Source organism: Asterias rubens, chromosome 9, assembly GCF_902459465.1.
Source record: "Asterias rubens chromosome 9, eAstRub1.3, whole genome shotgun sequence".
Lineage (NCBI taxonomy): Eukaryota > Metazoa > Echinodermata > Asteroidea > Forcipulatida > Asteriidae > Asterias > Asterias rubens.
Genome location: NC_047070.1, coordinates 17,084,387 through 17,107,371, shown reverse-complemented (window position 1 = coordinate 17,107,371; position 22,985 = coordinate 17,084,387). Strand labels below are relative to the sequence as shown.

At 38.9% G+C, this 22,985-nt stretch overlaps 1 protein-coding gene across 5 annotated transcripts in view; it reads right to left on the bottom strand.

Annotated features, from left to right (window-relative positions):
* The window catches only part of LOC117294510 (formin-like protein 5), a 33,668-nt gene that overhangs the window by 4,361 nt on the left and 6,322 nt on the right, over positions 1–22,985 (bottom strand). For 2 of the 5 annotated variants that reach the window (XM_033776951.1, XM_033776954.1), the window contains exons 3-17: positions 21,979–22,052; positions 18,695–18,778; positions 18,007–18,101; positions 15,542–15,582; positions 15,062–15,113; positions 14,169–14,218; positions 11,504–11,561; positions 9,203–9,265; positions 7,718–7,762; positions 7,215–7,252; positions 6,470–6,498; positions 4,914–5,082; positions 3,625–3,661; positions 2,880–2,929; positions 1,199–1,232 (exon numbers count right to left, since the gene is read on the bottom strand). In XM_033776951.1, coding sequence (XP_033632842.1) covers positions 1,199–1,232; positions 2,880–2,929; positions 3,625–3,661; positions 4,914–5,082; positions 6,470–6,498; positions 7,215–7,252; positions 7,718–7,762; positions 9,203–9,265; positions 11,504–11,561; positions 14,169–14,218; positions 15,062–15,113; positions 15,542–15,582; positions 18,007–18,101; positions 18,695–18,778; positions 21,979–22,052 — 919 coding nt within the window. Of the gene's footprint in view, positions 1–1,198; positions 1,233–2,879; positions 2,930–3,624; positions 3,662–4,913; positions 5,083–6,469; positions 6,499–7,214; positions 7,253–7,717; positions 7,763–9,202; positions 9,266–11,503; positions 11,562–14,168; positions 14,219–15,061; positions 15,114–15,541; positions 15,583–18,006; positions 18,102–18,694; positions 18,779–21,978; positions 22,053–22,385; positions 22,541–22,985 lie in introns of those variants that run through there. The other 3 variants (XM_033776955.1, XM_033776952.1, XM_033776953.1) reach the window with 3 other exon arrangements.

Genomic DNA, 22,985 nt, shown 5'->3' with positions numbered 1-22,985 from the left:
AAAAGAAGGGGGTTCGCGCCGATGCTCCTGTCTGTGGCTGCTAAATAATTGGGTCTCAGAATTCATAACTTCAACAACTTATCTTTCTGAAAAAGTTTGTAATATATACTCAGCGCCTTGAGTACTTGCCTTGAGTACCTTGTTGGTAGATACGTGCGCTATGTAAGACTTTGAGATTACTATAATTATTATTAATAAAGACCTTATGCGCATGAGTAGGACATTAACCAATTTTCAAAAACCTCTGTAAACTGTCTCAGAGTGATGCCCTTTCATTGAGGAGGATTGAAGAGGGTGGATCTATAAAGCAACACTGTGGCCCAACTTCATAGAGCTGCTTTGAAAAGCACAACAAGAAGCAACAAGCACAACAAATATGCTTCCAAGAATGAGGTTACAAGCCAAAATACCAGGGCCCAATTTCATGGCTCTGCTTACCGCCGATTTCTGTGCTTACGATCACGATTCCCCGCTTACGTGCAAGCACCGAATTTCTGTGCTAGCCTAAATGTATGCTTCCAAGAATGAGGTAACAAGCCAAAATACCAGGTCACATGCACAATTTGTTATATTCCAACCTGAATGCTTGAATTTGGTGAGTCATACAAAACAACAAAAGACAATTTCATCCTCTACAAAATAAACTCAACTTGTAACACAAGAAAAATAATCACACCGACAGTTGTCCGACGATCTCTGGATACGGCTGGAAATCGATTGAATTATTTATGGCGCACTGAGGAGGGTATGGCGTTATGTTTTATATCTATGCATGCTAAAGGGTCTTAAAAGCACCAAAAGTAGCCAAGCATAACAACATTTCGCTTGCCAGAATAAGTCACATGCACAACTTGTTCGTGGTATCTCGCTCTTTTCTGCTGAGCAAAAGATTGTTAAGCAGTATTTTCTGTGAAATTGGACATGCTCATCATGTGGACAGGTGCTCCCCCCCTCCAAATTAATCTCAAATACTTCCAACATTACAAACAGTATAACCCCCTGGTCACTGGGCCTTAATTTATTCCTTAAACCATCTCAGCTCTCTGCATAGAGGAGGATTAAGGGGTCGTCTGTGGGCAAATGGGCGAGGTACTACGAATCAAGAACAAAATTAATGATACTCTCAATAACAAAATGAGCATTCTCAATTCAGTGGAACAATAAAAATAAACATTCTCTTTCCAGAGGGTAATCTTACCTGCTACAAGGTACTCTTCCTCTTCTTCTTCTTCCTGCGATAGTAGAACAAAAAAATATGATGATTTTTGTTTTTAAGAAAACGGAAAGATCAAAGTCCGCTCCAACATCATGTTTAAGATAATCTTTGTATCTTTTTCTGGGAAGTAACTCTTGTTCTAGTAACCTTTCATGAGGAGTGCTGGCTCTAAGAAGAGTCCATGTGGTCTCAACGTGTTGGTACAACCGTGTGTAAATCTCATTTAGAACAATAGTGGTTTCTTGTAAGAGTGTGCGAATCCCTCACTCAGAGACACTCAAGGCGGTTTAAACATACAGAAGAAGTCCTAACAGCAACAAACTCATCCCAAATGCAATTTACATATGCAGTTATGTCTGTAAGTTTTTTAACAGAGCTTGGGAAAACACTGAGCATGCAGTGCTAACACACATCAGTGTATGGGTAAAAAACCCAAAATTATATTCTTTATCCCCAATGCAAATTTCCATCTTTTGAAGATGTCAGCATAGTTGAGGTTTTTTTTTTCTGCGCCAGGAGTGTCACTTTGCGGTAGACATGGCCCTTTAAAAGTCTCCCTTTTAACACACACAATAAATGACATAAAAATTACAAGGTGGACAATAACAAAGCAGGCATGACATCATTTTAATGAACATGTAATTTTGTCATTTCCTGTCCCACCTAATAGTATCTTTTGTGAACAGTAGATCATGGTATGTTCTCTCTCGAAGCAAACAATGTACCACACCCTATCCTGAGCCAATCATGAAGCTGCTAAGCATAAAACGAGCAGGGTACCATTCACAGATGGTGCACGTCACATGGTATTTCGGCTGGTAACTCTTTTCTGGTAAGCATAGTTTTGCTGTGCTGACTTAAGCAGCTTATTACGAAGCTCCAATAAGATAGAGCTGATTTATGAAACCATCCAACAGACAGAATAACTTAACATATTATTTGACTAATTAGAAGGGAACCAGCTACTAATAATAAACATTGTACCTTGGTTTTTGCCTGTTTCTGCTAAGTAAGACTTAGTTTTGCTCAACAAAAATGTGTGTTGAAGTGCTATATGAGACCATGGCCCAATTTCATAGAGGTGCTAAAAGCACAAAAAGTAGCTAAGCATCAAACTTAACGCTTACCAGAATAAGGTCACCAGCCAAACTACCATGACACAAGTACAATTTAAGACAAGTATCCTGTTCATTTCTGCTGATGAATGTTTTCTGCTTAAAGCCACCGGACACTTTCGGTAACAGTATTCGTGTAACACAACTTATATATAAAATAACAAACCTGTGAAAATTTAGGCTCAACCGGTCATCGGAGTCGGGAGAAAATAACGGGAAAACCCACCTTTGTTTCCACACGTTTCGCCGTGTCATGACATGTGTTACTATAATCCATAATTCTTGTTGTCAAGAATTGATTATTGTTTTAACGTTTTCTCCAAAAGTAAAGCATTTCATGGAATAATATTTCAAGAGAAGTCTTTTACCACTACCTTCTGTAAGCCCTGTAAGTTATTTGTAAATCTGTGATTTTTTTTTTTCTTCTTTTTTCCCTGTTCCGAAAGTGTATAATGGTTTTAAGCAGCCATGTGACTACACACTAAGATCACTCGCACTTAATCGTAGCGCTTTGTTTAAATCAGTTGCTTACTAATAAAGGGTCTTACCTGTTGCTCCATCATAGGGGCTTCATACTCGGACTGCTCTGGCTCTTCTGCTGAAAACAAACAAAGACAGTTTTGAAAATTGCGAAATGTTCTTCGGATCCTCGCAATGAAGGATTTCATCTCGAATGAAGCCACAAGGAAGTCAGCCACAAGATGCAAACAACGTCTTCTTTATTCCCGTCATCGCGATTAGTGTGAGGTCTACGTTTTACTCTGCAAAGTCGTGGAACTTTTGTAAATCCGAGAGGTTGGTTTGGCGGTTTAAACAGTTTTGGAATAATGTTTTTCGATGGAGGCAGCAAACACTTCTTATGGTGAGATCTTGGACAGATAAACATCTGGACGAGAAGCAGATCTGATGGCGCTCTGTGTTAACGTTTCTTTCGCGATGTAAAGCAAAAGATATTATCGGTCCCTCAACCTGCTTCAAGACTTGGTTTTTCTGAAAACACTCTGAGAATCAAAAGTACACCACACAGCGCCAGCCATCTCTACATCCCTGGCAGAGTGCGGCACCCCACCCCTCATTCCTAATAAAAACCAAAAACATGGCTGCAGATAGAAAGGCTCTAATAGATTCCACCACTCCAAGCTAAAAAAAAAACCACCGTTCAAACTGCATCAATGAGAATGAAGTGGTCATTATCGGACACCATTCTTGCCTTATTACGCGGAAGGGACTGGGCTTAACGAGACACAATGACCCAAATTACGAGTGGAAATAAGCCTCATTAAAAATACTTACCTAGAGACGGTACTTCATAATTCTCCTGCTCTATCTCCTGTGTAGGAAAATTGAAACGTTGGCTTAATCTGACAGCGGTCTTCAACAGGGGGCAGAAAAAACTACGCCCAAATTGAGTTACCTCATGTAGGGAAATGGTTTATGAGTCACTGCTTTGGAGTGTATGTAAATACACCAGCGGAGATCTTCCCCTACATGGAAATCAATGGTTGGTGTAAATGTGTCCTGTTTTTGATGGGTAGAGTTACAAGATATCCGTCAAAATTACAGTGTGGTTTGTAGGATGAGGTTTATAAAGACTGGCGACTTATGGTTAGGGAGTTGCCTTTTAAGAAATCAAATATTACATGCGTAAAGTGGTGCCCACTTATTTATATTCATTTAGACTCAATCGGTCATCGTAGTTGCAAGAGAATAATGAAAGAAAAATCACCCTTGTAGCAAAAATTGGTGTCCTTCAGATGCCTAATAAATAAAATGCTTCAGGCCTGAAGTCTTATATTATTTGGGTGAGAAACTACCTCTTTCTCAAAAACCTTGTTTTTTTAGAGGGAGCTGTTTCTCACAATGTCTTATATTATCAACAGCTCTCCATTGCTCATTACCAAGTTAGTTTTTATGCTAACTAATTTGAATAATTACCAATAGTGTCCAGTGTCTTTTCAGTAAGTGCACCATGAAATAGGTCAAAATGTGTGAACTTGAGCTGCATGGTTAACTAAGTTTCTCCCAGCAGAAATGACTAACATGCATTGACAAGGAACTGATGCCCCCAATTACCTAGAACTGGACTTGACTAGAACAGGATCTGAACCTGCGACTTCCAGGTTTCATGCCAGTGATCTACCAACTGAGCTTTCTAGTGCTTTAGTGGAAGTCTCCAATACTGTCAACAGCTTTGTTCAAAGGGGTGTCAAGTCAGTTTCCCATGTGGTTTACAATATAGGAAATTTGTTTTGGAAAGTGGGATGACACAAACTTGAGGGACCCCCTCATACCCCAAGTTCCACCCCGGGGGAGGACACAATCTGCCAAACCACTATCCAGTGCCATAGCAGGAAACAGCGCCACCAACTGACTGGTGGTGCCTCGTTCTGAGGATGACTAGTGATACTAGTCGAAACGTAAACAAATTTTACGTAAGTATTGGCTGTGTTTCATAGAAAATGAATTTGCTAAGTTGATATTTTACCAGCCTAATGATTTTCTTTCATAAATTTCATGGTACCAGTTTTGATGGGTGTCTATTTGATCAACTTTGACGAATGGTAATGAAGGTGCAAGTTTACCTCTTTTTGGGAGATCTCTGGTGCTCTTTTGTAGTGACGTGGAGACAGTGGTGGTCGAGGGCTGATTCTACCTGGAAGATCCAGCATTTGGGATGGATGTTGCTGCTGCTGCTGCTGCCAAGGGGCTTGCAGATGAGGAGGAGGGCATGGCAGGGGCCTTGGTGCGATTCTGAACCAGAAAAACAATGGTCAATGAGTGGAGACTGCTTTCTTCAGCAGGCGAGTTTAGAGAGTAAAGAAATATTGCAGCTCTCCCTAAACCTATCCCAATGATTGGTAGCATATTTAGACACAGCACCTTGTAAACCATTACATGGTGCTAAAGTATGTAGGAGTAGGTCTCATTATCAAACATAGTCCCACTGTGACCTTGCAGGAAAATACTGTATGTTAAAGGATTTGGGTACTTTTTCAAAATGTCCATAGATTTACATTAAACTTACAGGGTTTGAAGATAATGATAGTGGAAAGCTTCCCTTCAAATCTTACTTACTGAGGCGCTGTAGTATTTTGAGAAATGAGTAAAACAATGTCATGAAAATACTTTTGTAAATGATTAAAATGATTTTCGTCTCATGAGACGAAAATTGTTTTCATGACATTGTTTTACTCATTTCCCAAAAACTACAGCACCTCAGCAAGTAATATTTGAAGGGAAGCTTTCTACTACCATTATCTTCAAACTGTGTAAGTTTAGTGTAAATCTGTAGACATTATGTTTTTTGTCCTACAAAAAGTACATAGACCCTTAAAAGCACCTTGAGCGTCACTGAGTGCCGGATATGAGTGCTCTATACATGAAAGGTAAGAAGCCATTATTATATTATCCTGGATAACAAATATTGTGTAGGGTCTCATTGCCGAATGGTTTAGAGAATCAAATTCAAGTTCTGGTGGTTTAATCATGATGTGGGTTTGGGTCCTGTCCTTGAGCAAGATACTTTACTTTAATTGCTTCTTTGTATAAATGGTAAGTGGCAAGTTATATCAAAACAAATAGTATATAGGATTTGAGGCATTGCATGGTGAGGTATCAATGTATGACGATGACTAGAGCAAGCTAGTCGAAACGTTGAGACCAATTCCGAACTGACTCTGTGGCAGTACAGTTAATTACGATCCTATAAGCTAAAGTAGTAGTCCAGTCTATTTTGCTATACCATCCGCCCTGGTAATAGTTAAAAAGCAGGACAGTTCTTTTCAGAACTGAGAAGTCTCCCAAACCTCCGATTATCTACTCCGCGGCAGTAGAATATAGCAAGACAGTTCCCTAAGAACAACTCTACCTAGCAAGTAGATACACACATGGTGTTACGGCAAACCAAATAAACATCAAAACAAATATTGAATGCACTTCGTTCTTGCGTTATTACAGGATATAATCACTCCATGACAGCTGGCCCTTTCCATTCAAATCAACTTCACCTCGTTGTGAAATGGAAGAGTCCAGATTACACCTCATGATTGTATACAACGGCACAGCACTTAATAAGCATCCAATATTTGTACATTAGTGTTTTGACACTAAACTTGCTTGCATAAAGTTATCAACTTACACTTGAGGAAGTGGGCTAACGGATCTTCCCTGTACATGTGAAACAAAAAGGAAACAAACGACACAAACATATTTTTAATCATAAGGAAACGGATACTTGTAATGGGTTGTAAGTCTTTTCAAACGTTTGGATTATATCAAGGGAGTGTATTCTTTGGTAATTACTCCAGCAATTAATGGCCATTTAAAATACTTGGTAAAGAGCACCGGAGAGCTGTTGGTTAGTGTAGTATAAAACATTGCTTAAAAACAATACAAAACAACCCCGTTTGAGGTAATGCAGTTTTCGTGAACCTGAGAATCTGAAAGCACACAATTCTATGCAACATGTTTTTCTGTCATTTTTCAACCCCCACATTTTCACAGGTTTGCTTTTTAATGCAAATGCCTATGTTGATGGGATACACCATGTGAGGATACTGGTCTTTGACAATTTCCAAAAGTATATACTGCCTTTAATAGTTCAGTGTCCCAAATATTGAACTGTGTACTTTGACGCTGAACATGCAGTTTATTTCCTCAGGTGAAAGAAAGGAGTCTTTGCTCTACGCCTCAAGTTCAGTTGAACTATCTCAATTCACTTGAAATGCTCCAGTAGGAACTTACAACTCCCTCATAAGATGCCCTTTACCAAGGAGAAAATGCCTTGGTGCCCTTGCCCTTTCAAAAACGAATCACACAGGTCTGTAAGTGGGAAATCTTCAATAGTCTAAGACAAACACTAAAAGAAGAATTAATTGACTCACCCCACCAGGATGTCTTTTTTGAAATGCTTGGTGATTATCTGGAAGGCAAAAAGACAAAATGTAAATAATAATCAGCATGTTTTACCATTGTGGCCGACCCACTACACAAGCCCCTGAGGCAGGAGGTTCTGTCCCCCATACATTGAACTGTGTACAAACTTCTTCTGATAACGCCCTCTTTTGAAACATCCTCCTTCAGCCCATGTTAATTTCCCATATGAAGGACAGAATCTCCGTGGACAGTTCCGTAGGACACCTGCTCAAGTTAATCCGCAAAAGAGGCATCAAGTCATAGAGTAACTGGTCCACTCTCTTTCTTCTTTGGTCTTGCAATACACTAACTGTATGCAGTTTAGGCTGATCGTGTATAACTTAATGGGTCCGTAATGCCTCGTTCCTTCATAGTTCCTCAAATTTGTGTCAGTGTGACACACAACAAACCATCAGCCACATCATTCGTAACAAGAATGTCAAAGATAATCTTAAAGATGCGAGAAACTTACTTTCTTCTTCATCATGGGGTACATCGTATATCTCATCACCTGCATCTATAAAAAAAAATTCATATCATGATCAAATGAGAAACAAGTGTACATATTTTAAAAGGTAACTACAGTATAGACGATGTGACCTGTGACATCACATGTTTACAAAAGAGTCACCAAGCCTGGACCTCCTGCAGTTACAATTTGTACACAGCTCAATGGAAGACAACATAAAATCTTATACTTTGTGGAGATTGGCACTGTCTGATTTTTATCAACTTTTGATATGATGAAATGGGGCACATCTCAAATCTAAACTGTTACTTTTCTAACTCTTGGATTTCTGATGAAATTTATACAGTGATGATGCAGTATCTTGTCCAATTGAAAAACTCAATAAAGTACAAGGTCAAACTTATTGTAAACAAAGGTCCCAGGGTCTGTAAATGATGAGTAAACTTGCGGGTACAACCATGTTTGAAATCTCTTTTGTGTGAGTGTTTTGGCTCTGAAAAGAGCCGGTTCGGTCTCAATGTTTTGAACACTATACTCTGCTCGTCTTCTGCCAGAAACACCGAGGCAAACGCCTTCTCTGAGCAATAAGTGTAACCTGGGGTCCATTTCAGAAAGAGTTAGAACTAGTCCTAACTTAGGAATAGTCCTAGGAGATATTAAAAACTTAAGGCTAGTCCTATGTTAGGATAAGTAACTTGAGACAAGACTTGTCTTAACTCTTTGTGAAATCCACCCCAGGTTCTTTCACGTGCACTACGAATGGTTTTACATTGTATTTCCCATCCGAAGGATAAAACAATAATGGTAAGATGTCTTGCTTTTAAAGAACACAGGTGTCACGACCAGGACTTGAACCCATACTCTGCTGACCAAACACACTTGGAAGAATATCATGCCTGTTTAGTGGACAGTATTCTATGTAATAATATGTGTGTCAACACGAGGTCTCGAACCCAGACTCTACTGATCAGATACACAACAGCTTGAGTCCGGTGCGCTTGATCTCTCAGCTACGACAGGCCACAGCTTAGAAAGCTTAATAAGCAATTTTGACACTATTACTATACTTTACACCCAAACCAATCAGTACAAATCTAGCTGCACGTAACAGGAGCAAAATTGTGAAGGTGAATGTCAGAAAATTGTGTTGTTTCTAGGTGAGTTCACCACTTTGGGGCTTATTTCATGCTTACGTATGACGTCTGCGTGTACGTACCTGACATGAAAAATGGTAGCTTCACATATGCTTAAAATGTGAGATTTTAAAAACCAAAATAAATTGTGTAACATTCATGTTCACATCACTGTTGCAATTGTTGCACGCTTATTGTGCAGCTAAACCTCCCTAATATAGCATCCTCCATACCTCAAAAAGGCTATTGACCTTTGGCCCAGATGCCAAAGATCAATCAATGAAACCGTGGACCTGGGACGAACAAAATGGCGGGTTCCTGTGATTATGATCTGAAGAGGTGAATGAATTCTTACCATCACCATATGAGCTGTTCATCTGTTCACTCGGTACTTCATATGTCTGATCAAAATCTTCATCTACTTGTATGTGAATGTTGAGACCAGAGGGGGGTGAGGCAAAAACAATGTTTTATGATAAAGCAGTAAGGTGATTATATGATGTGGTGATTTTCATGCAGTGATTCGGGAAGAGTTTTCAGTGACAATATGGTAAATTTTGTTTATTTGAAAGCAATATAGGCGATTTTGGTAAAACCGATTTTGAATTTTTTTTATGGTGATTGAACCATTCATGATATTCGACAATGGAATGAATGATTATGATGTTTGATTGAGTTATAGTTAATTTGAAAATTGATACAGTTGATTTGATAGAAATGTGATTTTGAAAATGATAAAGGTAATTTTGATTGATTGATTTATGATTTTTGATAATGATATGAGTGATTATAAGATCATTAGTGATTTGATAGAAACATTTAAGATTTAAAAAAAGAATATATGGTTTTGATAGAATCACAAGTTATTTTTCAAATGATATGGGTGATTTGATGGAAATATTAGTGATTTTAATCAAGAAGGGTGATTTGACAGGAACATTAGTGATTTTGAAAATGATATCCAGATGATCAGAAACATCAGTGATTTGGTTAGTGGTTAAATGATCCCATTGATAATGATGATGGTTGTGAGAATGGATGACCAAAAACAAAAGTGCAAATAAAAAGCCAATGACAGCAACAAAAATACAAGCAAAATCCATCAGGTATGGTGGATGAAGGTAAAAGCAAGACATGATTGTGGGGGGTGGAAGAGGAAGGAAACATAAACAACATTAAAATCACAGCTTTATCTAGAGACACATTTTATGTTTAAAGCCATTGGACCCTTTCGGTAAACAGTATTGTCCAAGGTCCCCACTTCGTGTTTCACAACTTCTATATCAAATAACAAACCTGTGAAAATTTAGGCTCAATCGGTCATCGGAGTCGGGAGAACATAACGGGAAAACCCACCCTTGTATCCGCGCGTTTCGCCGTGTCATGACATGTGTTTAAAATAAAAACCGTAATTCTCGCTATCGAGAATTGATATTGTTTTACTGTTTTCTCAAAAAGTAAAGCATTTAATGGAATAATATTTCAAGAGAAGTCTTTCACCACTACCTTCTGTAAACCCTGTAAGTTATTTGAAAATCTGTGAATTTTTTTGTTTGTTTCTGTACCGAAAGGGTCCAATGACTTCAACTTGTCATGCACATTTTCAATTCATTCTCCCCAACATTAGTTAATGGCCTAACATTTGAGAAAGATAAGGGAGTGTTTTGGCCCAATGACCAGTGCACTAATGTAAAGGGCATTGATAGGGTTATTGTAAAATGGGAACTTGTTACATTATTAAAGGATAACTTGATACCAAATGAAAAAAAACACCCCTTTAGAGACTGTTCATTTCTGTCTAATCATCACTATACACCCAGGCATTAGGGATTTTTTGGGCCTGTTAATCTTTACGGACAATTACAGGAAAATTATTAAGAAATGTTTACTTGGTTTTGTTTTAAGAGTTTGTTGATTCAATGTTAACATGGGAAACATTGGTAACTTTTTTTTTGACTCACTCAGGAAGCAGGACATACATGTATCCTGCGACCAACCGTGGTTGCTATGGGCATTTTGGTACAAGCAGTTTGCGGCCGCTGTGGTCTCTAAACAGTTCATATCATAGTAAAAAATAAAGATCACAACACGGACAAACGTGGAAGTCTTCTGTTCAAACCAGATACATGTTTGTGTACTAACTGACTATTACTGCACACGTGTAGATGCATGGAAAAGTGGCTGGGTTGGGTTAGGGTTAGGGTTACGAAAAGTGGCTGGGTGGGGTTGGGGGTAACACATAGAGACCTGGACCCAAATTTAAGGAGCTGCTTGAGCACTTAAGGGACCTTATTATGCTTACCAGGATGAGGAACCATCCACAATGCCATTCCACATGAAAAACACCACCTGTGAATGGTATCCTGCAAATTTGTCTTTCTTATTATTGTGTAAACGAACACAGCAATAAGCCAGGCCTAGAATTACACGCAAGCCACTGAGGCCAGGGCCTCTGTTGCCGCTGGTCTTAATTGGTGGCGTTCAAAAGTTTCCAATTGACTTTAAGACTTTCCAGTAGAAGTGCCCTTTACAAAATGATAATGGCCTTGCCCTTTTCAGATGAAATTCCCGGTCTGATGCTGATGAGCAAAATGTTGTTATCAAGCAGCTCTATGAAATTTGGGCCCTGTTTATTTAGTTGGGAAAACAGTGTTACCTGTGTTGGGAGCGAGGTACAGGCTGGAGTCATCCTCCTTCCCAGATGCACTTGAACTCTGTAAATCAAAACAATATTTATATTAAACACTGTATCATTGGAAGTAGTGATGTTGAGAAGTTTTTCTTTAAAAAGCATGGTGAGTATATTAAAAATGTGTATGGTGTTAAAAACTGTAAAGAAGCACAAAAATAGAGTAACATTGAATTGACTGATGATGACTTGAGGGTACAGTAGCTAGAACAATGGAAAATAAGTGTGTATGAGGGGAACAAGCAAGTACACAAATTTAATCCGGGAATGAAACGAGAAAAATACCCCCAAAAAGGACAAGAAAAGTCAGGGACAACAAAAGTAAACTAAACCACTGTTGCTCGAAAGCATGTTGTCCCACATATGCATTCCTCAATTATGCAAGAAAAACATACATGAAAACAAGAGGGGTAAAGATCAAGTTCCCACACTTGCACGCTCCTGGGCCGATTCGAAGGGAAGAAAACGAAGACAGAGGACAAGTTACAGTACCATCACGGAGGTTTTGTGGAATAGCATCCCACAGTCTTGTGAAACGACGGAACGGAGAGTGAAGTAATAGGTATGTGCACAAGAGAACATGGCAGAATGTGAGCGTGTAAAGATGACGAGTGTTGATGACGATGTTGTGAATGAGGGATTCGCAATCTGAAATGCTGTGAAGAACCGCAAAAGCGAAAGGTAATTTGTATTCTGAAAGTTTCAAAAGCATGAAAAGCAATCAGAGAAATCAGCTGCTTTTTAATTGAATCATAAACTGTAGATTTTGATTTCCTTTTAATAATAGTTCCCCCCCCCAAACAATCATCCAAGACATGCCAGATGAATAGGATCAATAATGAAGGAGTCGATCCCAGTTCCTTTAATACCCTGGTTACACATAGATGGCGTTTCCTCCACGATAAAAAAGTGGCCAAGAGCGTGGCCAATCATGGGCCAAACATGGGAGGATCTTAGTTAGCATGGTTTGGTCGGGGCGGATCTCCTAGGCCGTATAGCTACATTCTCTCCCAATGCTGGTTTTGAATGTGTTCAAAATAAGCGTAGCCTGGTCATGGCCAAAAGGTGGGCAAAGTCTTGTTAAGAATGTAGTGGGAACGCCATTATTATCGTACAAGCAGCGAGGTAGCATCGTGGTGAGATCTCTGTGGATGAATAAAAAAGCAGCACTGTCGGCAACTATTTCGAAGTAGAACCACTTTGTCGGCATTGATGGATTTAGGTGTAATCATAGTGACAGCAAGTCAGCAAGCGATGCTTTCGAAATAGAAGCAGTACAACTCCATCACTTTTTGAGAACGTGGTGAATGGCATGGTCTTCATGAGGTTGCAGAGCTGTATGAACATGGTATAAAGGTCTGACCGTACAGTCAATCTTGAGACTTTACCCCCAGTCACCACAACTGGGGCCCTTAAACACCCATTCAATACTACTTTTGATATCAAGAGCTGCTTTATTATGTGCCTGTGCCATGACCAATGACTTGCAATTATGGGTCTTATTTTTTTGGAAGCAGAGCAATATTTCCTGTCTGATTTACTTGGTTCTGCCTCGATCGTATGTCCGGGTCACTTTTTGACAAGTCGTGTAGCTGTTGTGCAGCACCGCTGAGGAACTTGTTGTGCAATTTGGATGGTATTGCTTGGTTTTTTAACTGCGTCATCCAGGGTATACTAAATGGATTGATGGGGTCACTTAAAGGTCGCTGTGTGCAAGACACAATGTTTTCTAGCTTTCGTCTGAAGACAGACCCGGGCTGAAAAAGAGTAATTTGGGGATTTTACATTACTCGAGAGCTGTTGATATTATAAAACGTTGTTAGAGACGAGCCCCTTTGAGGTAATGTAGTTCTGAGAAAGAGGTAATGTTTCACCACAAATATTTAAAATCTGAGAAAGGCTTCGGGCATGAATGCAGCACTGTTTTTTTTTCTTCTTTCATTATGAGTCAAAATCTTTACAGGTCTGTTATTTTATGCATAACCAATGTTGGGATACACCACGTGAGGATACTGGTCTTTGACATTATTACCAAATATGGAACCAATTGCTAACTTCTATAATAAGTTTAATAACTTTAAGTGACTGTTGACATCATACACAAACAAGTCTACAAAATATTCCAGCAACAAATTTCATTCATGTCCCTCTTTATTTTTCTGTTTACTGTTGCACCTAGACTTGGCCTTAGGTGTCCCTTCAAAGGTTTCCAACGGAAATGGCCTTTGTGAAATGCATATGGCCAGTTGCCCTCTCAAAGTACATGTAAAACTCATGGGCTGTCATACTCAACTGACCTCTATGGCCATAACTGGAACAAAACCACACAAAAGGATTTCCCTTCAAAAATAAACTACAAGTACATGTAAATGTACACAGGCCTGTATGCTAAATTGCTTTTGAATGGGTAAGGGCACCAAGGCATTTTTCTCCTTGGTCAGTTGGTAAAGGGCACCCTATGAGGAAATGGTAAATTTCTATTGGATCATTCTAAGAGCACCAAGGCAATGACAAGGGGGCATGGAGGCAATTGCCTCTGTTGCCTCTGTGAAGTATCATGCCAAAACAGGATTTCCCTTTGGAAATAAACTACATGTAGAAATAAACATGTTGAGAATATTATCTGACTTACCAGATTGGTGAATGAGGAAGTAGATGATCCATTGTAGCTCACAGTACGTCCTGAAAAAAACATCATTGTGGGAGAATTGTTAAGTTTCATTGAAACAAATATCAGGAGAGAAACATTAATAGGTTGATTCTCGGAATAAATTTTAGACGTCTGTGTTGTAATAATATACAAAATAGTAATTATAGTGGCTTCTTATATAGCGCATATCCGTTGCTCAGTGACGCTCAAGGCGCTTTAGCATACAGTATTATCCTGTGTACATGTATGTGGGACTACGTTTGAATTATGAGATCTACCCCTTGTACACTACCCCCTTCCCCCCTTTAATTACAGGCACAGTTATTGCATGACCTTTCTGACCTGTCAAGGAGGGGAAGTGAGTGTAAATAGATCACATCCGATCAATTGAGGCCTGGGGAGAGAATTGAACGACACAAACACCGATTCATGTGGTGTTGAGGATTCTACGCATCCAAACTAAGTTGAGTTGTGCAATTCGTAATCAAAGGCATTAAAGGCAATTGAAACATTTGGTAATGATGGTAGTTGTCAAAGATCCTCACTTGGTGTATCACAACATACATGTATGTTTGTATAAAACAACAAAATTGTGCAAATTTGGACTCAACTGGTCATTGAAGTTGCAGAAGAATGATGACAGGGAAAAAACACCCTTATTACAACAAGTTGTATGCTTTCAGATGCCTAATAAAAGACTGAAGTCTTTTAAGATGTGAGAAACTAGCTCTTTCTAAAAACTATGTTACTTCAGAGGGAGCCGTTTCTCACAGTGTTTTATACTACCAACAGCTCTCCACTTCCCTTGGTCGTTAACAAGAAAGTTTACATGCTCCAACAACAATTATTTGAAAATCAGTTTGTGGTTTATTTACCTTGGGTATTTCCTTGTAGCAATGCTGGGTTGTCTTCTGCTTGCTCAAATTCCTGATTATAAGCCAGAGATGAAACAAATCAGAAAATTTGCAAATAATAATAATAATGACAAGGAATTTGTTAAAGCGCCTGTTCCTAACACCAGAGCTTCTTTTTATTAGTGCGCATTATGCATCACTCAGTGACGCTCGCGAGGAGCTTTTAACTTTCAGTATTTCCTGCAATATGTTGGATTACATGAAACCTACACTCATTTCACATACATGTTGTATCACCATGTAATGGTTTACAAGGTGCTGTGGCACAATACATGTATGCTGCCAATCAAACATGCCAAATGGCATACTAACCAGGAACACCAGGGCGAACCCCTTTTCTATTTAATAAGTGCACTGGGTTCTTGTGCGGTACACAACACACAGGACCAACACAGCTCATCCGAAGGATGCGAAGCATGTTTATTTTTTTATTTTACTTACATCTTCATCATTGCTGAAATCACTTCCCCAGCAGTTTTCCTCTGTAATACAAAATAACAAAATAAAAGAATAATGACAAGTGAACAAAGTACTGTATTTACTGAGAGAATAAGTTTAAATATTAAAGTGCTGAACAAACAAATTACATGTAAGAACAATTTACTAGAGCGGGATTTGAACCAATGACCTCTGCCGTCGATTTCACCAAACTCTTCCAAACTTAGGATTAATCTTAGGTCTATCTAAAGGATTAAAACAAAATGTAGAAGGAACTTATCACCATAAGCCTCTTACATAAAATGCACAAAACCAACAGTCACAATTTAACAAAGGGTATTGAAACAGATAAAATTATGAATGCAAACAACATTCGCACATACATTTACCAAGTCATCACACACTGTACAGTTGTGATAAACACAAAGTTATGTTTACTTTTATACCCTTCGTATAGAGCATCACAGGATAAGGTTTGCTAGAAAAAAACGCTATTCATTTAGTGTTAGTAAAACTATGGTCAGACTGCGAAAACACACACAGCCTCTTGCTCAGCCTAGAAAAATACATTTCAGAACAACTAACAGAAAGACAGATTTAGGAACAAAAATTAAACATGTACCAATACTGCAGACCATTTAATGTAAAGTAGCATAGCATCCCGACCCAACAAGCAAAGAAAACCACACAAAGAGGAGAAAATCAAGTACGTGTTTATGGCCTAGCCCCTAGAAACAACATAGATTTCGGCATGCATAAACACAGGCATTCTCAGATTATCTGTGTACAACGGTTACTTCACAGACACAAAATAATCATTTACCCTCGGCCTTTAAATGAAGATGCTAAATTCCTGCAGTCTGTCGGGTCAAAAGATGGAAACTACAGATTAAAGGTTTAAGAACATCATTGGATCATACACACATAGGCCTTTATAACTAACTATGGCAAATGGCTTCTGGGGCTTCTGCGTAGCCAGGTCATAGCCAGGTCATAGCCAGGTCATAGCCAGGTCATAGCCAGGTCATAGCCAGGTCATAGCCAATAATAAGCTACATGTAGGCAACGTCTTGTTAAAAACAATTAAAAGAAGACGAGTAAAAAAGTTTGAAATTGTTTAACATTGACTATCTTAATGACCCCCAAGAGATAGGGCAGGCCTCGAAATAACCTACGGCACACAAAGTGCCTTTGTTGTTGTGCCCTCTTCAAAGTTCAAAGACAAATTTTAAAAAAATAAAATCTTAGAGTGCCCCTTACCAGAGTTAAATTGCTGGCCCCCTTCAAGAGGGAATTTCAAGGCCGTTATGTACAGTATCTGAAGTGACAACTCATACGTTCATAGTTCATCATGAGAATCACAGAAGACATTTTTCTCATTTTGATTCTGGACTTGTAAAAATGATTCGGGTCCAGTAAACATTTTGAGCAACAAGCATTGTGGTCTTGCGGGATTTCCCCCTCAAATTCAAACCCTGTATGTGAACAGAACTGTACTCATGAGCCAATACATGTACTTCAATCCACAGTATAAACTTCTCCATAAGATTTATTTCCCCCCCCCCCCCATGTTACTCATCACCAAGTACCCAATTAGTTAGGTAACAATATCAGGGCCATACAAGAGACAGTAAGGTTGGCGCGGTCAAGGCCATCTTGGCACCCATGAATGACGAGTAACGAAGGGCATCAAAATATGCACAGCTCTAGTTCTATCTTGGCCTTTAGCCGGGGATCAAACCAGGGCCACAGTGGTGAGCGGGGGGGGTGCTTTAGGCACTTGCCCACCTTGCACATGATATGTGAATAACGCAAAATGCTTTAGTGCACAGCCAAAATCATGGGTACCCATATTTTTGGTCAATTTTATGAGCAAAAGTTTGAAAACCACTGATGTAGCAGTTATCTTTGATAATGTTATTTACATGATCCATTACATCAATCGCTGTGTAAATTATGAATAAAATTGTGTGAGTTTTTTTTCTTCGAATAAAAGATCGCCAAAGAGTAACTCAATATTTACCCGTTGTTCATTTGGTGTCTTTGTAATAAAAAGTATACAGATGATTATGGCTGTGCAACTACATCGCTCTGAAAGAGCAAACTTTCATCTCCTAGCATGCCTGGTCTTGTCTTGAAATGCATCTGAGTACATGTAGGACCGTTGCCAACTTTTCAATTTATTAGATGGAACTTTGCATCGGGGATAAGGAATATTGTAATTTTTGTTTTCCCCATATTCACTGATGTGTGTTAGCACTGTATACAGTACTTTCCCAAGCTCTGTGAACCTCGGGTGGGATTCCAAACCATGACCTGTTTAATTCTAGAGCAGAGTCTTACCTTACACCAGCGAGATTGCCCAGTAGCTAGAAACAGTTCAAGTCATATATGTTTTAGCAGAGAGTACTTTTTAAAATAGCTTTTAAATTATTAATAAATTAAGACAGAGGACTGTCTGTTCGTACCTTCACTTCCGTCATCTCGTCTACCGGGAGACGGGGGTGGTTGGTTATAATCCGGCTCTGGCGCTTGAGGTGGCCTCTTCTCACTGGCACCCCATCTATCAAATGGAACCATCTTAAGTTTACACAATGTACTATCAAAATACAAATCTTATGGAATCTTCCACAATGGGAAAAGGGTCGAGCCCCTGATTGGAAGCAGTCTGAAATTCCTTGATAAGCAAAAGACCATTCTAAATTTATTCTGGTTGTGAAGCCAAAGACTATTAGAAATAAAAACTTAACCACTGTACTAGGCAAGAACCCAAATGTAGAGAAGATAAGTAAGGAAGTTTAAGGTTTTTAGATATGGGAGGGAAACCCAAAAGAATTATTCTAGGAAAAACCATGGATGCAGTCAAGTAGAGACTGAAAACCCGAATCATACAGGAGGGCGTGATTCCAACCGGGGTCCTAGAGGTAGAAGGTGAGGAAAGATACCACTAAAGCCAACCCAAGGAGAGGCAGAAGTCCTGGAGGATTATCAAATAATTACAAACTCAAAATTTATAATTTCTTTACTTTGTATTGGTAATGTACAGGTAGGTCTCAATAATCTTGAACCTCTATTTTTTCAAAAATAATAATCTAAAACACCAGACAGAGCTTCAGGGAATTTTTTTTATGAATTTTGAATTTTTACGACACTTACCGTGATCCTGAAAATGGATTCTTTGTTTTTTTACGGTCAGGACGGCGATTCTCCTTCACTTTATTTATCTGTTTCCACAACATCCTGAGGTAGAAAAATGAAGAAAGGGGAAATATACAAGATGAAATATGACACAACAGATGTTCATAGAAACAGTGAACCACGCTGACTTGGAATGATCAGGACCTAATTTCATGAAGCTTGAAATCAGGTCCAGGTCTACATACATTTACATGTATGCTGTACCTTAACTTTTCAGTGTTTTTTTTCTTCATTATATTCTACACAAGTTTCTATCCTGTGAATTTTTTTCTGCCATCTCATGTAACGGAACTGCAACTGCCCATAGCAGGATCATACATGTTTCCCTTTCATTTCATTAATTCACAGTGTATTACTTACATCATACAAGATTTCCAAATTGTTGACAAATACACGTTAATGTATTCTAGATAACCAAATCAACTGATGACGATAATTTATACCAATGCAACATACAGTATAACGAATCTAAGGATAATTTCAACTGCACGCTGTTGATTTATTCATCGCTGACTTCCTTCCATTTAAACAGAAATAATTTGAAAGTCATACTCCACTGACTCAAGCAAAACAATGGAATGTACAACTCAACATTTCCATGGGTGATATGTACATATACATGTACTGCTGTGAGCAAGGAAGTAAATGTACGTCCGCAGAAACATGACAAATGGAAACTCATAAACAAAATTTCAGATGAATAATTCCTCACACTCACGTAAACCAGCCCTACTCAAACCGTTGCATTTAAAAAAATTTTTTTAGTAAGGACTCCATGTGAACAACTTTGAGATTGTTTCAAAGTTAAGATCAAGCTTATACCATACATGTACACGTGTAACTCTTTGTGGAAACGATCGCTCACGACTCTCAATTTCCCAATCCTACATTCTGGCTAAAGTCAAAACCTGAGTGCACCAGTGTACATTGCATATTTCCTGTTACACTTCCGGATACATGTGTACAATGTACATGCATATGTCTTGGTGCTTAAACATCAAATCTGGTATTTTATGGAGATTGCACTGTCTAATTCTTATTAACTTTTGATATGATGAAAGGGGGGCACATCTCAAAACTTGTCCAGCTTTTACTTTCACAACTCTTGGAACAAAATATAAACTTTCCCATAGGACCAGTGTAGTATCTTGCCTGCCAGACTAGCCAAAGAATGTGCAAGGTCACAAAGGTCTATTAGGAGGGTACATTGAAATGATGGCATGACCACCTTTTGATAACCCAAGTTCCAAGGAGCTTTTGCGAACAGTATCCTCAGCACTAGCTGAGTGGATCAAAGAGCCATTTTATTTGTTGTGAAGAAGCGCACCGCAGCTTTTGTCTATCAGGAATCTAAATTCATATAAAAGTGTGAAACTTCACATCCCTGTGTTGAAAACAGAAACACTTCTATCGATTCAACAGTTAGGCCTAATTTGTTATGCAGCCCCTATTTCCGTCTTATAAGGGTATTGTTTGTGGCAAAATGGTGGCGTCAGATTGAACTATTGTTTGTTGTAAAATATTTCTGGTAATGAAACCAAAAGTGACTCAAACATTCTTAAAGCCACTGGACACTATTGGTAGTTGTCAAGGACCAGTCTTATTACTTGGTGTATCTCAAAATATTATGCATAAAATAACCAACCTGTGAAAATTTGAGCTCAATCGGTCGTCGAAGTTGCGAGATAATAATGGAAGAAAAAACGCCCTTTGTCACACGAGGTTGTGTGCTTTCAGATGCTTGATTTTTAGACCTCAAATTCTAAACTTGAGGTCTCGAAATCAAACTCGTGGAAAATTACTTCGTTCTCGAAAACTACGTCACTTCAGAGGGAGCCGTTTCTCACAATGTTTTATACTATCAACCTCTCCCCATTACTCGTTACCAAGTGAGGTTTTATGCATGATAATTATTTTGAGTAATTACCAATCGTGTCCACTGCCTTTAAGTGAATAATGGCTCACAAGCCTAAGGAAACCTGTAAACAAGGGTGCTGGTTATGTGAACCAGGACCACCACTGGTTTTAAACCCTCTTGCATCAGTGTTCTGGGTTCTTTTACCTGCACTACCAATCCTGACCTTTATCCCATAGGACACTAAAGTAACTCACAAGGAGACAAAACCACTCATCAGAATCTGAACCTACATTACACTCTGCTAGTCAGAAACACCAGAGCTTGTGTACGGTACTCTTAACCACCCAGCCATGACACGCCATTGAACATTTCACGTTGCACTTATTCCATTGTCATACAAATGTAACCAAGGTCTATATTGACTCAAGTGATACATGCACATACATTGTACATTGTACATGTATGGATAGAGATCGAAGTTCATGAGTTTGGGCACTATACATGAAATCATTTGGTGCAGTTAGCCCATGGAGAATTTCTACCTCCATGGTTAGCGGCCTACCTAACACTCTCAGCAAAACATACACTGGTAGATGTTCCATGTATTTCTTTTCTTGCTTTACAAGGCAAGAGTTGCAAAAAACATGATGTATACTAAATGTAGATATATGATGTTTAAAAAAAACTGTACTAGCCAAGAAACCAATTGAGAAAAGACAAGAAGACAAGGAAGGAAGTTTCAATTTTTAGACATGTTACATGTAGCGGTGGAAGGAAATCCCTCGGTGAATTATACAGCTAAGGGAAAAACCCAAGCAGTCAGTTACATACATGTAGGGCATTGTAGGGACTGAAAACCCAATCCATGCAGGGGCATCCTCGATATTCAATATCAAACTGGGGTTCTAGAGGTGGAAGGTGAGAAACTGATACCAATTAATACTAGTGAGTGCTGGTGATGTGAACTTCCCTGTTAAAGGCACTGGACACTGTTAGTTAGTAATTACTCAAAATAATTGTTAGAATACGTGGTAACGAGCAAAGGAAAACTAGTGACAGTATAACAAATTGTGAGAAACGACTCCCTCTGAAGAAATGTAGTTTTTGAGAAACGTTTCTCAGAATCAAATGATTTTGAATCTCCCTCTCTCTAAAACTATATTTCTTTGAAGGAAAGTGTTTCTCAAAATGATCACCAGCTGCAGAACATCTTACCAACTAAGTTTTTTTGAGGTTGTAAATTTTCAGAGTAATTAACGACCGAATGTATACCCCCCTTTCTGCGCCTTGAACACCCAGCAGGGTGGATATGTGCGCATTACAAGTCTTATTATTATTTTATTATTATTAATATCCTGTACAAGGTACATAGTGTAATACTTACGAAGCTGGGTCACTGCGTCCTGTTGGCATATTACGTGTCGGATGCAACCTCCGTAGCTTGTTCTCTGATAGTTCCTGATAATGAATTGATATAAAAAAGGGATCTTTGTAACTACAACTAAGTCCGCAATATGTCACCAAGCACAAAGGTATTTCCACATAATCAGCAATTATACACAAGTACAGGTCATGTATGCCAATGTAACCGTGATGTGTTTCTAAGTATAGCGTTAGGAATAAAACGAAGCAGGAAGTATACTGACGTGCAGGTAGTTGTTGGGTTCTTTTTTAAGTGGAAAACACAGATAAAGTACAGTGCATCCTGAACCTGAGAGGACACTGCGGTCCTGACTCGTCAGTTTGTAGTACGCTTGGAGTAATAGGAGTGGGGGGATAACTAGGGGGTACCTTGGAGTCTCCAAAGTGCGAATGAGTTCTTGTCAATCAGTCGTCAATGTCCGCTCCACATTGTGCAAAGTTTAAATGCGTTATGTCGCAGTAAGGTCTTTACACACAATCTGCCTTGAGGAAGTGAAGTGCCTCACACGAGACTCCACGCACTTTCCGAGATCAGGGACACAATTACTTTCACATATGCATACCAGCTACATGTATGTTCTGTGGTTTACATGCATTTAAAGCAACACCAGCAAAAATGTACCAGAAAAGAAGGCAACATCCCCCCCCCCCCTTCAACAAAAAAATAAATCAACACCAGAGAAGGCCAATTGCATGCATTTCCTTGTTTTGCAATGGTTAAAGACCTTCAGACACTATGGTAATTGTCAAAGACCAATCTTCCCACTTGGTGTATTTCAACATACGCACAAAATAACAAACCTTTGAAAATTTAAGCTCAATTGGTCATCAAAGTTGCGAGATATGAATGAAATAAAAAACACCCTTGTCACGCGAAGATGTGTGCTTTTAGATGCTTGATTTCAAAACCTCAAATTCTAAATCTGAGGTCTCAAAATCAAACTAGTGGAAAATTACTTCTTTCTCAAA